The sequence below is a fragment of the Patiria miniata genome, unplaced genomic scaffold (genome assembly GCF_015706575.1).
Source record: "Patiria miniata isolate m_02_andy unplaced genomic scaffold, ASM1570657v1 HiC_scaffold_22, whole genome shotgun sequence".
Classification (NCBI taxonomy): domain Eukaryota; kingdom Metazoa; phylum Echinodermata; class Asteroidea; order Valvatida; family Asterinidae; genus Patiria; species Patiria miniata.
The window spans coordinates 6,063,075-6,078,752 of NW_024037061.1; the positions used below are offsets into that span (position 1 = coordinate 6,063,075).

The window sequence follows — 15,678 nt, forward strand, 5'->3', positions numbered from 1 at the left end:
TTGAGGATCAACATGTCATCTTACATTTTCTTTTAAATTTTTGGTGGATTGACCATTGACTTTTCGAGAAATTCTCACCCAAAGAAGACGACCCCTATTTTTCCCAAAGCGGAAAAGTAGCCATCTTGAAAAACGATCCCACCACAACATATCGCTAAAAAGGGCCAAGCCCCACGGTCTCGGCCAGAGGTTCATTGCCATATCTCTTCAGTTCCCCAATGTTATGGCTCTCATAACTCTCTGATATAGAATAACAAGCTGATTTACCCGATCATAGATCGGGTAGGGCGTAGTGTTGGGGATGAAAATGTGGGGAGTTAAATGTAAATGGGGGATATAGTTGGGGAGACATGCAGTTATAGAAAAGCAATTTATGTGGTGTGATCTGAGACAATTTCTAACCACTAAAACCAATTTGAGCAAAAGATCATCTTTTAAAGTTTGGAGTTTGGAGTAATTGAATCAGCTACATGTATTCTGAGTAATGAGAATCATTATTGTAGGCTACAATATTTGTATTCGGGGGGGGAAAAGTGGGGGGGGGGACCCAAACAATGTCCCCCGCCTGAAAATGTGGGGGGGGGGGGCTCCCCTGTCCCCCGTCGATTTACGCACATGATAATTATGTACCGTGGCAACTGTCTGTAAATGTTGCCATTGGTCTGTTAAATTGGCTTTTTGTGAGGCAGTCGCATTTGGAAAACGTAGATGGGGGATATAGTTGAGGAGACGTGCAGTTATAGTAAAGCAATTTCTGTGGTGTGATCTGAGGCAATTTCTGACCTCTATATAAAATCAATCAGCGAAAGATCATCTTTTAAAGTTTTGAGTTGGAATAATTGAATCAGCTACATGTATTCTGAGCAGTAGAATCATTATTGTAGGGTACAATTTTTATTCGGGGAAGAAAAAGTTGGGGGGGGGGACCAAACAATGTCCCCCGCTTGAAAAATGTGGGGGGGGGGGGGTTCCCCTGTCCCCTGTCGATTTACGAACATGATAATTATGTACCATTGCAACTGTCTGTAAGTGTTCCCGTTGGTCTGTTAAATTGGCATTTCGTGAGGCAGTCGCATTTGGAAAACGTAGTGAAAACGTTACCGTAGTACACAGGCGAAGCCTGATTGTACAGTTTTGACAATAAATAATAATGCAATAAAACGTGAAGGTGTCATTTGAAATGAAAATGTTGAGTGTGACCATAAAATATGGAGGAAGGTCATAATTAAATTTCAGTATTGGACTCTTCAACAAACGTTAACTTGAACTTCTTCACAATTTGCGAGACCGTCTGGCGAGGAAAAAGTCGATTCAACTTTTATTCAAGTTGGTTAAACCATCTATATAAGAGCAAGTTTTACTTGGCCTCCGAGAAATGTTTGCTCCTGACAGGATCCGAGACCGCGGTCTCCCGCGACGCCAAAATGGCTCCACGTCCATGTAAAAATGTGGAGGGTGTCCTCCGCCGGGTCGGACACTAAAGTCTTTTTCGTCGATTTTTTTTGTGACTGCGTTTAAGATCGCGATAAGTTGAAGCAATGCATCGATCCTTCGTTGCCCCCAAACAGGCCCCCGAAATTATAACGCGACACTGAATTATACGTGGCGGGCAGCGAACTCACAACGCTCAGCCTTGGTGGTGGAAGCATGGAGCTGTAAACACATTATGGAAGCAACAGCACTCTATCACGCGACATCACATGCTTGCGCTTCAAATAGCGAGCACCGTAGACTCAACCTCGTTTCCAGGGTGTGGAGCAGGCTGCAGTACGCGTTGCCGTCGACGGTTTTACGCATAGCCGGGAAGTACCACGCAGTGTAGACTTTCGATTGGTCAGACCGCGCAAGGCATACTAATGTGTAGTCCTTCTGAGTATTGGTTGCACTCGGCGCAGGGGCGGCAGGCGAAGCACAAGAAAGAATAGGGACACTTGGTGGCCACGCACCCTGGAGAAAAAATATTTTGCCAAGGTCACCCCATACTACCGTTTGGTGAACGCTTTGGCAGAACGGCCGAGTAGAACACGTAAACGAAACCCCTACGTTGACCTCGCTGACCTCGTACAGTCTAGACACGCAGAAAGGCCAGCACAGGGGGCGGACAGGCAGTCAACGTGAAAGCGCACACGACGGCAAATTCCTGCGCAAAACGCAGTCACAAAAAATCGACGAAACGGATCGCCGGTCCGTACGGGAAAATTAGAACGACCCGAAGCGTCCGACCCGGCGGAAGACACCCTCCGCATTTTTCCACGGACGTAGAGCGATTTTGGCGCCGAAGGAGCCAGCGGTCTGGGATCCTTTCATGAGCAAACATCGTCTGGGAGGCCGAGTTAAACTCTCTCTTATATATATAGATTTGAGGGTATAACTTTTATTCAAACATGAGCTCGGCGGATGGGTTTAGGCCTATTTACATGTACAAGTGTGCACCCATGATTCTTGAAAAAATTTCACGTAAGTCGCCATATTTGTTGATGCATTTGCTAGTTGATTATTTCATTAATCGCGCACACGTTGCGAGCATGCGCATTCCTAATTATGAACGATGTTCACGGCAGTAGCACGGCGCGCGGTTTCAAACGTCGTGCTACCGTGTGACTGCCATGTCGAATACAATTTCAGTTCGAAGTTGGCCGGCCAACTGCGAATTGAAATTATACTCGACACGGCCGTTCAATGATTCAATACTCAGCTCAGCCATAGAACAAGGACCCAAGGAGTCAGAACTCTTGGGCGATTTACATTTTGACCATTAACATACCAATCCCTCGGGAATGTCTATAGCTACAGCACTGTGACCGCAAGCCTCGACCGTTCAAAGCGTGAATGCCAGCGGCCTTTGAACACGATGATCGTCGCCGCCTTTTTGGTAACCAACAACCTCCCTATATGCTGCATAATAAGTCATGTCACGTCGCTGCTCTTTTTTGAAAAAATATATTTTACGACAAGATAGGTTTTACAACTGCGCAGTTGTTAGATGTGAGTTATGAACTCAAGTTAACAATGTGCAGTTGTTGGTGCTTAAAAAGCGTTATCTGTCCGTGTAATTTGGAGATAAATTGGATTTCTTTCAGATAAGTTTTCATGTATTTTCAGACGTTTTAATTGGCAATAATATATCATTGATGAAATGTGGGTTTTTTTGGAAAATTTCACAAGTTTTCACACTAAAGGTACAGAGCATTTTGTTCTTCATGAAATGATTGTTCCAGTGATGTTGACCACATTGTTAGCCTGTATTAGCCAACTCCGAACAAACACTTCAAAATCATTCATTTTTAGCGATGTATGACAACTGCGCATGCGTATTTACCATGGTACTGTCTACGAAGCCATGCAAACTCCTTTTTTTGGCATTAGTGAGCGCGGATCTCTATTGTGTCGAGATTAGCGTAGTGAGCAACTGAGCAAGCTGGCGCCAGGTGCTTTCTATTGTAGCTTTCGAGCGCGGCGACCATCATTTGGGTCGAACTCCTTGGGTCGAACTCCTTGGGTCCTTGCTCTATAGTATAACCTTGTAACAATTTATGCAATAAGGGCCTGCCATTTTCGGGGATTGTGTAGTTTAGCCCACCCCTGTGGGCGTAATCACTTGCATTTTTTGTATTCTTAAAATAAATGAGGTGCTCCAAATTAGTGACATTTTCGACCCCACAAAATTTTTCTTTTTAATTTGGGGCAGTATTTTGAAGAAAAAGTAAATGTTCCTACCTGATTTTTCAGCATTGAATTCATACACTCTTACCAGTTACCACTCACTGTTGCCATGAGAGTGTATAATGAGACTCCATTTTCTGGCAGCTCATTTGAAGTACCCCCATTAATCCTCAAAAATTAAAATCCCTGTCAGAATTTTTTTTTTTAATCCATATCTGGCTACCACCTCGCAAGTTGTGGGTCTACATGTAGGCCTACAAGTCCATATTCCATGACGAAAATTTTAAAAGATAATTCAACATTTTCTAGCTCCCATTTTTCTAAAATCAAGTACACAAGTCTTAATTGGTAGAAGTTAAGTCCTATATTTATTTTAGAAAAAAAGGCGCAACGTAAAATTAAAATTGCATCTTTAAATATCCGTTAGAAGTCATAGCTGAAACCAAGGGAATACTGTGGATAGGATCCGAGTTCCTATAACAGATGAAACATCTACGTCTAACTTTTTACTTTTGTCAAGATTGTGTGCAGACAACATATCAAAGCCCATATTTCTTAAGTGTAACTACTTCTTGCTCAAGTAAGGTGTCATGTATCCATTTGTCAACACTGCCACTGGTCAAAATTTTGTCTGTTATCTTCGCGAATAGAAAGGTTACAACTTACAACTATAATTACATGTATTTGTCTTGATTTTTATTTAGATTATTGTTATTTATTGTCAGCGGTCTCGGTCTCGGTCTTGGACCATATCGGTCTTGGTCTCGGTCCGCCTTGAAGGGGCTGGTCTCGGTCTCGGTCTCGGTCTCGAAACTTCAGGTCTCGGTCTCGGACTATCCGGTCTCGACTACAACACTGGTACACAGACATGGTCACATTGGCGTGTGAAATCTTTGAAAATTAATTTCTCCAGTTGGGAAGACTGTATCTTCATGCAACGTTCAGGATTTATTTCCCATATAATGATCCAAGTATGTGCTAAAAGTCGTTGTGATATGTTCATTACTTTTCGTTGAAATTAGAAAAACAGACCTCGCTACGTGCACTTTAAAAATTGTAACACTGGCGTGCCCAATATCTATCAATCTTTTCAAGCCTCACGAATATTAATGAGGTTCCTATCCATTACGGTGTGCAGTAAACAATTGGATAAAAGCCTCCTTCACGAGTTGTTAAATTAACAAATATCACCCTTTTTGCCGGCTTCCACTGGTCGATACTGAGACCCACGCCATGTCACGCCAAGTGACGCTAATGAAAATGCTTCAAATTAGGTTTTGCCCTTCATCGACGTCGGTGGAGGGCAAAACCTAATTTGATTTATATTACTCCGACGCAAAATTCCATCTCATAATGAATATGCTAATATGCCCATCATTATTGTGTGCTGGGCCGAAATCAGTCAGCCATAGCGCTTTGCTGAACAATGCACATGGGTTGGGTCGCAAATTGAATTTTTTTGATCGTCTGCGAAATTTTCGGAATACACCTAGATGATATAAGTGTTCAACTACTCGTGAAATAACAACTGGGATAAATTCGTAAAAATTGGGGTAAATACATACATTTGGGGAAGTTTTCGAACGATTTCTTCCAGACTTGAAGGTCGGGTTTGACAGTTACCAGTATTGAGGTTTCGGCTTTGATGACGGCGATTTTTTCACTGACATGAAGTTTAGAATTTTTTCTTCAGTTAGAATGTAACATTTCAATCACACCAAGCATATTTTCTGAAAAACACAACGTTCAAAATGCCATGTTTTTGGGGTGCATAAATTTCACTGCTCCGTTATAGCGTCTAAGTACGTAATCGGATTAGCTTTGCTCAACAACGGCGACGCTTTGCGGTTAGCAACCATATGGCTGGACTGCGGACGAGTGACGACTTAATGTAGACTGACAGACGCGTTGTTGTTTGAGAGCAGGGCTTACTAGCTACATTATTTTTATGAGACACCAGCGGCGGCAGAACAGTTTTGAATGTGGGGGGAGGGGGGAGACAACCGGCCTGGGTGCCGGTGTCATATGAAAATCCGACTCCTATGAAAATCCTTTTCCCTATTATTGGTTAATCTCTCGCACGTGACAGGTCACTCTCCCATAGCATATTACTTGCGCATGCCAATGAGTTCATATTTCATAGAGTCGTATCACGTGCGCCACACCGGCGGGCTGTTGCAAATTCGAAAAGCGCGGGGATCATATGTCGCTATGGGGCGCCCTTTTCCTGTTGTTTTTTATTTCGGTTAATGTTACACGAAACCTTTGTTATATTAGCGATCTAACTGATTGTGTTTCAAAGTTGCGTATGTACGAAACGTATATACACGATGTAGCCTACATACAGTCGTATACATAGGCCAATTCTGCAGCTTAAAGGAAGTTGATGATTAACCCCTTGTTTTGTTACACCGGCTCGGCAAAAGGTATGGGGCGGGAGGCAAACTCGCTGCCTTTTCAAAGGTGGGGAGGCATTGGCCCCAGGTTCCGCCGCCCCTGCTAGACTCTCCATCAAGAGACTGCCTTGCAACTGGTGCAGGTGTAAACATTCATGATGAGATAATCATTCTAAAGAACGACTCGTAATTAAGACAGACAAAAGGAAATAAGTTACTTAACAAATGCGTAACCTATACTCCCAAGAAAATGGCGAACTTACTCAATCCATAATTCACTTCTTTTTGATTGCCAATAAACGAAGAAAAAATAATCAGCCAAAAAATCCTGTCCGCTGCTATGACTTAAGTTGGAAGACTGATTAAAATGCAGTCTTGAAAGCCTATATTAACAGAATAAAATGAATGAAACGACATTGAATGATAAAATAAGAAGGAGACGTGTTCACGAGAACGAATTGAATGCAATGATTGAATGACATCGTAAAAGACACCCTGGTTTAATCTGAATTAGGAAAATGCCGGGAATTTGAAAGCGTGCACGTTCAAACATAAAAATATATTTGCTGGCAACTTTTGATGTTGATGCAGCTGTCATGGACATCATGCATTGGGTGAACAAAACAAACAGCTTCCTTAACCCTAAAAATAGGCAAGAATGGAAATTGAAAATATCTTTTACACGGGCCATTTGTCAAGGAAACTTTCAAGATTGCTTTTTAATCATTCTTAGGCCAAATGCCTACTATATTTTATTGCGATTGGTGCAATGAAATTAATAGTCATCAAAGCGAACAGGATTTTGATTTCTAGTTTCTTCTTCCTAGTTTAAGAGTTTAAGGGCAATCAATTATACTTTTATGTGTTCAATTAAAATTAAATAGGTTGTGTTTGAGTAAGTTCATATTTTGTTTAAATTGTTGTTCTTTTGCGTAAACCTATGCGTTTGCCAAGTTACTTATTTCCTGTTCTATGCAACGGGACAGTATCATTATAGGTTCCCGCCGCTATAAAGATAATACGACAATGGAAGGACGGGGAACCAGTCTACAGCACGAACCCAACCCCGTCCGCGTAATTATTTTTCCTGGGCGGGTAGGGGCAATGTCATGAATAATTCAGTGTTTCCTTTGAATCATTGCAAGACACTTAGGTTCTCATTCCCTTGTTTTTTTCTTAAATTAAAATCATCCAACGATAAATTTGGAGAAGAATAATAGGCAATGAAAATGAGCATCAATGGATTCGAACCAGGGATTTTTGTATCTGTAGCTCATCTTGCTATCCACTAGGCCACTGTGACAGCTCCACAACCGTTCTTTAAAATGCTTTAATGTAACTAGTTGACTAAATAATAAAAATGGTGTTGATGTCATTGTTCTTTCTCATGAATAAACATAATATTCCCATCGAAACTACTGAATTATTCATGAATAAAATTGCTCCTTACCCTCCCAGGAAAAACAATTACGCATCCCGTCCCCACCCTCCGACGATAGCAATGATAAGTCATGCGCCCTCTGTTGAAACCGTTATTATACCCCACCAAATGGTTACGTTACAAGCAGTAGTTTCCCAAGTTAATAAACTGACTTTGCTTCAGGCACTGAGTCTTGTTTATACACGTATTTGATAGGAGATCAAAGGTAACTCTTTTGAGACGGGTGAACAAACTATCACTAATTGTTTACAGCTCTTCGGGATACGTCATACGTATGAATGAAGACATCCGATGGTCGATAGATCGTCACCTGAATGAATAACCAAGTCTTATCATGAATGAATTTTCCTCACCCTGACTGATATTGTCTGTTCCCTCCTGCCATTCATCAACAGCTATCAGTCCACACATCGGAAGTAATCCGGACAATTACTGTCATTTCAGTGTATAATTATTCGAGTTCTTGTCTGTGTGTTGCGGGTACGTGTCTGGCAATCAATAGCTATGACGTCAGTCACAGCAGTGATGTTAACTTGATCGCTATTATGAATGAGTTTAAGGAAGAAGAAATTCAAGCTAGCTATTAATGCCAGTAAGATGTATTGCCCTCGAAAAAATGGAAATGGAAGGGGTATTTTTTAAACGCATGGCATATTAATTTTGACCGTCTTAGAATAAACTACCACTTTATCAATGTAGGCCTACATTATTTAAAGTTGCGTCCCCCGTGCTCTTCAACTTGTATGCTTTATTTCAAGCCCTAACCCTCTCTTTTACCTTTTTACATGCCTGCAACCCTCGTTGAAAAGGTTTTTGTTTGGAGCACAAAAAACATTTACTTTGCGAGCAGACTGTCTCCCGATCCGTACATTAGCGATACTGTTTGTGGGGCGGGAACCAGCCTACCCCGCGAGAAAGATTATGATTGGCTAGGAGCCAATATTTTCTCGGTCAATATCTCATTCAAACGTGAATATACTTGTAATTTTTTGTTTTTAAAATAGCAATTTAGAAAAGGAATCAATTTTATCGGGATGAAACTCGAAAATGCACGGGGGATGAAAGTTTTACTATTTAATATTCGCTTATTGTTACATGTCCATCTAGCTGGGCTGAAATAACTCATGTTGTTGATCATCAGGTCTAATGGGGATCATAGAGAGCTAATACATGCTGTTCACATGTGGGGCTGAAGCTTAGTGGAAAGACCATGGAGAAAACATTTCAATCACATGAAAGCATTCAAATGTCATCTATCAACATTAGCTTATTATTACTGTTTTTTATTTAAATAATTTCACACGGGAAGGCAAGGGTTGCGGAAGCGTGTGAGAGCATCAATTCGAGTACTAAGCATTAATCCTACCAAAAGTATCCAGCTCATGTCAGGATTGCGATCTTCGAGGGTCGAAAGTGGTTTGCTTTCTTGTTGTGTATATACGATTTAATGGCATAAAAAAACACATACAATTCTCTTCGTTTAACATAAATTTGGTGACAATTTCTGATGGAATCTTATCATTTACACCATAAAGGCGAATTATGATTGTCCGTTATGGACAGCCGTTCTAACAGTTGCTGTTTGTGTGGGAGCAAAGTCGCCTACCATCTAGATCTCAGCCCCTGGGCATCGTTCAGGTCATCTGCCGAACAGAATTACAGCGGACTTTACACAAAATACCTCCAAATCTGTTAAGACCCTTATGTCGTTGATATCTTCCCGTACCGTATACCAATAACGCAAAGAAAAAAATCGAATAGACCATTATCATGTTGCAGCCATTTGATTTTTTTCCCATTCAAATCAATGTAACCAAAGCGAGACTGGAAGGAAAAATAGTCTGGTTCCTTTTTGCAAAACAAAAACATTATCATTCAGTACTGTTATTGGATACAGGGAACATGACTGAAATGGTGGCAGCATGATGAAGGTCTATTATGCGTACAGACGTTACTATAATAACTGAATTAACTACAAGTGGAATGTGGAATGCGCTATAATTATACATGTAAACGGTAAACATTAAAATATTTGTTTTTATAAATACAGTACTACACGTATCCAGACACATTGTCCAATGGTTTCACGCACAGCCAAACTTGGTACAATCCTGAACATGTGAGCAATTTGAACTGAAACCGTCTCTTGTTTCCCCGATGTACAGGAACACCACACCCATCTTAGCAATCGGTCGCGTGTCACGTAATTCAGGACAGTCTTGCAAATCTCCTGAGAAGAAAATAGCAAATACTGGGCTTCATTTTCACTGGTTTATCAAAAAACATTAAAACTAGTGACATCGTACAGTACTGTCCTTTTTAAATTTCGCTTGGGAACATTTCTCGTGATTAAGGACTCACGCTGGGGGCGGTACGGCATACAATGACCCAAAACAGAGATTTCGGAGGGAACTTATTTGTGTTTTTCTACGGTTTATAGGGCATCTTGCTCTGGCTCATTTATTCATACATAAATATAACAGAGGCAGTTGAAAAAAAGATTTTAGCCAATTCTGCTTGAATCTTGTTTGAAATGTCAAATCTCCACGTCGAGCTAATTATTGATTAATTCACTTCCAGAGGAACACCAAACCTATTCAATGTAACGATTTGTCTATAGGCCTATCAGGTTGGAAATGAAAGGGACAAGGGCGGATCCAGAACACAATTTTTTTTGGGGGGGGGGCGGCAACAATTTGTCATTTGTTTTAATTCACCCAAAAAAGTTGAATCAAAAAGTTACGGCGTGGGTTTCAGGGTCCGCTTAAGGTGGTGTACGCAGTGGTTGCATTTTTTGCGACGTCACTGACAAAAATATAAAAAATGGATTCGTTGGGGGGGGGGGGGGCATGACCCCCGTTGTCCCCCCCCCCGGATCCGCCGTTGGAGTTCATTAGATATTTTGCAAAACACCTTTGTCTAAAGTAATCACCTGGGGTCATCAAATCGGGTAAACACGTTAAACAGCAGACTAAGTAACGGAAATGTTTGTGGCAAGTCTTAATTTGTGGCTTTTTTTAATGCTACTTAATCTCTACCGTAGGGACAAGCGTGGGCTGACTGATGGGGGAGGACTATACAGTCAGCTCTCATTCACGTTGTTTTGTAGTAGTGTGCCAGCAGGCCCTGTGGGTACTTCCACAATCCGGTTAACAAACAACCGACAAAATCTCCGAAGTTCGGGGCAAGTGCAATAATCTGAAACCTACGAGCAACTAACAAATTCCCAGAGGAAGTTTGTTTGTAACTGCCACTACTATCTAAAACAATTTCGTGTTACAGGAGGGATGGGCAAGCAAATTAAATGGTCCGTGAAATAAAATTTTCCTAGGAAACTATTTTGTGCAACTTTCTACTCCTTTTAAAATGTATGAAAACTATTTGAAATCCCTTTATGGTTAATTTTATTGAAAAGTGCACGTTTTTAAACATTTAAAATTGTCCATGCTATTCCGGACAACTGAGGGCGCTGTTGCTGTGATGTCATTTTTGAGGAAGACACTGTTCAGTTTAGGGGTTCTCTTTTCAAATTGTGCAACAAAATAAATTGATCATTGAAAGCATCTTGGGAGAAAAATTTGCTCACTGGCTTAATGCCATGTACAGACACAACAACGAATCACCACAGAAAAGACAATATAGAACAGGAAAATATCCACAATTCTGGTAACTTTGTGTGCTGAATGATAGCTGTAACATTGAGGTTTCTGCCTGAAATGACATCACTCATTTGCTCATGAATATGGATTAGCATAGAACCCAAAAGGAACCAAAACACCCTTGAAAATGGCAAAACGAAAATTGGAAATAAGGTTGAATGGGACACAAATGTGCATTTTCAAGGACTGCATTAAACAATTTACATTGCATGAGCCCTTTAAGTCGCAGAACGCCCTTGTATATTAACTATACAAATATACACAATATTCTTGCCGTGCTGTTCATCAAATTATATTTGTTTTCTAACGAATTTATTTTGCCAGAAAAAAAACTTTATTTTGGGCGAGGGCAACCTGAAAAAAGGGCTTTTATTATAGAAAGTTGCTTTTGTGTCTTTAACGAGACAACATATCGGCCCCATAGGAACTGAATTTTATTCGAAAACTACAAATTTCGAGGTCAGATTTTTTTTCACATATTTTATTACTCTTTTTTTTTTTTTTGGGGGGGGGGAGGGGTGTATTTACAAGTGCCTATTATCCGGGTATATTTGTACATTGGACATCACCACGATAGAACCCTCCCTCTCCACCATTGTGGCAAATGTTATCTCGTACCTTCATCCCCTACAAATTAGAGGAGAGAAACATGAGCAGAACTAGTTCGGTGTCGAGGGGGAAAATTAGCTTATATACTTGACCGAGAACTTACCGTCGTTCATTCATTGTAACTTAGTCTGGTTACTCCCGCTCGTGCCATCCTCTAGACCCGAGTATACCCTCTCAGCACTACTGAAGGCGAACTGTGCTTTGTGACTAGCAGACCTTGGCATCCATCTGGGGATTTCAGGAAACTCTGGAATCACAGGTAACTGTCCCTCACCGCTTAGCTCGTCACGTTCTCCAACAGTCGCCCGATCTCTGCAGCCCTTGCCTTCAGGAGGTGGCGGGAGGTCCGGGATAGGAGGAAAGGAGAAGGCCTCGCTCTGTCTGAACACACTCTGGAAAGGTTGCTTAGTACCAAATGAAAACTCCCGAACCTTCGGTGTGATCGTTGGTGGATCATCGGCTACAGCTGCTGGGGTCTGAATTGGTGTTGACTCGTAGGCAAAAGATGGAAACAGAGAAGTGTACAACTTCTGACTTCTCTGCAAGTGCTTTCGTGATGGCTTTGGTAGAGATGGCGAGATAGCTGGAGCATCGAATACAAGCCGTCTTGAAGAAGGCCCCAGAGACTTATCAAGTCTTGGGTTAGAAAGAACATCGACTGTCTCCTCGATCAATGGGGCAGTATCGACAGAGTTGAAGCTAATCACACATGTCATAAATATAAGGAGAACACTGATTGACGGAGTCTTCCACATGCTGACAATGCTGTCGAAGCGGATATTAACGGTGTTTTAAAAAAATGTTGGGATTTTTGGAAAGCTGAGGTTCATCAGTTGCCGCTTGGTATATCGGTTAAGATTGGCCGTTTCTGTCGTAATATAAGCATGTCCTACGCTTTTTATACAAAAGCCCACTCAAGTAGTCCCTGCATTGACAATTCAACTTTAATCAACTTTGTCACTAGAGGGCGGTTTATAACAGGGCTCTCTAGTATGATGTACTATTAACGACACCATACGGTCGCTGGTTATCTCCTGCACGTCACGTCACGTCATAGTCTTGGTTCCAAGACCTTCGTGTGTTTTTTGCCCCGAAAAAAAGTATTTACTGTTAACGTGCACGGGGGGGGGGGGGGGGGGGGTTACATCCTGGACCCAGGGATAAAGATTGGCAACCGTGTTAGGGGTGGTTTGGGGAGAGGGGAATATAAAAACATTGACGTGACTACCTCTGGTAAAAAGTGAACAGATAATTGTCCCAGAGTTCGTCATCTCCAGTGAAAAAATCATTGCCACCTTGCTCCTGAGCGTCACAAGGCGTCGCAAGGCGGCGCTCTTCCTGTCCAATTGTGCGTTCTTTCCATTGATCTCCATATACACAGACAATGGTTCTTTCCTATGAGCGTAATTAGTGAAGTAATAAGTGTAATTTGTCATTAGTATAGTGGGACCATAGAGCTATGGTTGCAGGCCAGTAAATCGGTCCGAAATCGCCTACGCCGGCCAAATCACGATTTGCATGCCCTTAAATTCTTCGCTATTTAAGGCCGTGAACTTGAGGGTTTGTAGTATGCATGGGTGGAAGCCGTGCACAGGACTGTGAGCTTGTAGTTCTGTGCAATTTGGATGAAATTGGAGCCCTAAAAGCGCTCTATTTTGCAATGGAGTGTAGGCGTCGTTTTTCAAAAATGGCGATGGGCTTCAGGACCATTTTAGAGGGTGATCATTTTCGGATGAAAATTTCTTCTAAAAGTCATCAGTTAAACCCCCCCCCCCCCCCTAAAATTGAAAAGAAAATGAAAGGTGATGGAATTAGCTTTAGTTTGATGTGTGTCTGGAATACTTTGGAGAGTTGTGAGAATTTTTCCTGATTTTTTTAAGTGGGGGCATTTATCATTGGGGTCTATGGCAGTTTATTGTAAGGAACGAGCACGCGCCCCTGGAGTCGAGGCTGGGGGTACGGGGTACGAGCGAACATCAACCTCGTCCCCAGTGGTTACTTTATTTCCAACACGGTTTCCAAGAGTGAGAGAGCAGGTAGTGATGGGCGCGTACTGCTCGACACCCTGGGTACGAGGTTGGAGCGAACATATCATCCCGCCTGCCAATATTTTATTTACACAATAGTACAGGGTACCCACTTTTCAGGCGACTTGAATCAAGGTTATAGGATTGTAGAGCGCCGCGTAGCGATAGCGCGAGCGGCGCTCTACAATCCTGTAGCCTTTTACCTATGCCTTTTACCTACGCGCGAGCGCGTATACTCGGGCGTATACTCTCTCCACATGTGCGAAAGTACGAAAGCCCTGTAGTGCCATCAAGTATATATTTTGTCCAAGTTCGTTTTTACGAGATGAATAGACCGCTTGCAGACGCGATCGATAATTGACGCGCTAAGGTGAGCGACGCCATGTTCTGGGACAAAATGTGCGTGGATAGATATACGCCTGTCCCACAACATGGCGTCGCGCGCCTTCGCGCGTCGATTATCGAACGCGTCTGCAAGCGGTCTATTGCAAAGGCCGATCGAGTACCGCCGTTGCCTAGTGGTTATGCAGGCTGGATAGTAGGCTGAGGTCCCGAGTTCGATTCCCTGCTCACGTATGTTTCAGCCGCTCATTTAGTTTGCGCGCATGCGCACTCAAAATATGAAATACTGATAATCAGCAAACATGGATGCCTGCGGTCGCAGTTTGACCCACTGAAGTATCGGTCAACATCACGCTCGAAGAACTTTGATAAATTTTTCTTTCCACGTGGACAGGAATTTAAGGCAATCAAAGTCACTTTTGCAAACCTTAGCGCAAAAAAGAGAGAGTATTTGATGCATTTTTTTTGTTTTTCCGTGTCGTGTAGTACGAAAATATTGGGTCACAAATTCAAAACAGGCGACAGTTTAGGGGATAATTTTTCAGTTTTGCCGAGTAATTGTAAACTTGTCTTCACTGAAAAATGGTAAAAGATGCCACGGAAAGTGCGATGTATAAATATCATTTAAGTCGGAAACCGTTTCAATGAGAAAAGTAAGGTCTCACGTTATACGTTTTTTCGTTGAATGGAACGTTAGTGTGCACGTACCTGTACACAGACCCTACGGGAATCTGGCCCGTAAACATGGCTAGCCACGCGCCACGCGCCGCGGCGCTTCGTTTGTAATCTTTCGACGCGTTGGCAAATAAATGTATACATTTAACTGAAACGATTTACAACTGACTGGTTCCCGGCCCTGAGATGCAGTTAAGTACGATCACAGAGGGTCAGAGGGTACTGGGACCAGTGTATTTGTGCACGAAGCTTTCAAAATGGGTTTACTCGAAAAATGACGATTTTTATAAGCTACAGGTTTCCTTCTTACATCAAATCACCTGTAAAATGATAATAATCTATCATCCTTTCCGATGGTACTACGGCTGATCTAAGGTAAACCCGGCAAATTGTCAAAATGTGTAAACCAAACTCAAAATCGAACGATGTTTTTCCTTTTCATTTTGTACGTTTTTTGTCCATAATTATTGGTTTTTTTTTAATATTTGAAAAGGTTTTTAGCGCCGTTACCACACTGTAGAGACAATTTATATCTTTGTTCACTTGGTCTACTGATAATTTTTTGTTTGAATCATCTTTTAAGTACGTTTGAGAAGGATACATTTTAAGACATGAAAACCAGACAATCGTTCAGTGCGTCGTCTGCTACCGCAGTTTGCAAGCCGACGACGCGGAGGAAACCATTGCGCATGCGTGAGAAGACGAACTAAATGCACGCACGGTCTATGGGGCTGAAACATACATGTGCTCTACACATCTCGGGTTTGCTCTTTTTTTTTTCAAAAAGTCAAAGTTTTATCTAAGAAACGTACTACTTGTATAGCAGCAATATTCTTTTTCTTTTCCGATCCGAGGCTCTGGAGGAT

At 41.9% G+C, this 15,678-nt stretch overlaps 1 protein-coding gene across 1 annotated transcript; it reads right to left on the minus strand.

Moving 5' to 3' along the window:
- Positions 1-9,358: 9,358 nt before the first annotated feature.
- Positions 9,359-12,681, minus strand: LOC119730156. The gene is made up of 2 exons (XM_038202937.1): positions 11,872-12,681; positions 9,359-9,730 (listed from the first exon to the last, which is right to left on the minus strand). Exon 1 carries the CDS (start codon positions 12,521-12,523, stop codon positions 11,882-11,884), a length of 642 nt encoding a protein of 213 aa, XP_038058865.1. The 5' UTR covers positions 12,524-12,681; the 3' UTR covers positions 9,359-9,730; positions 11,872-11,881.
- Positions 12,682-15,678: the final 2,997 nt, after the last annotated feature.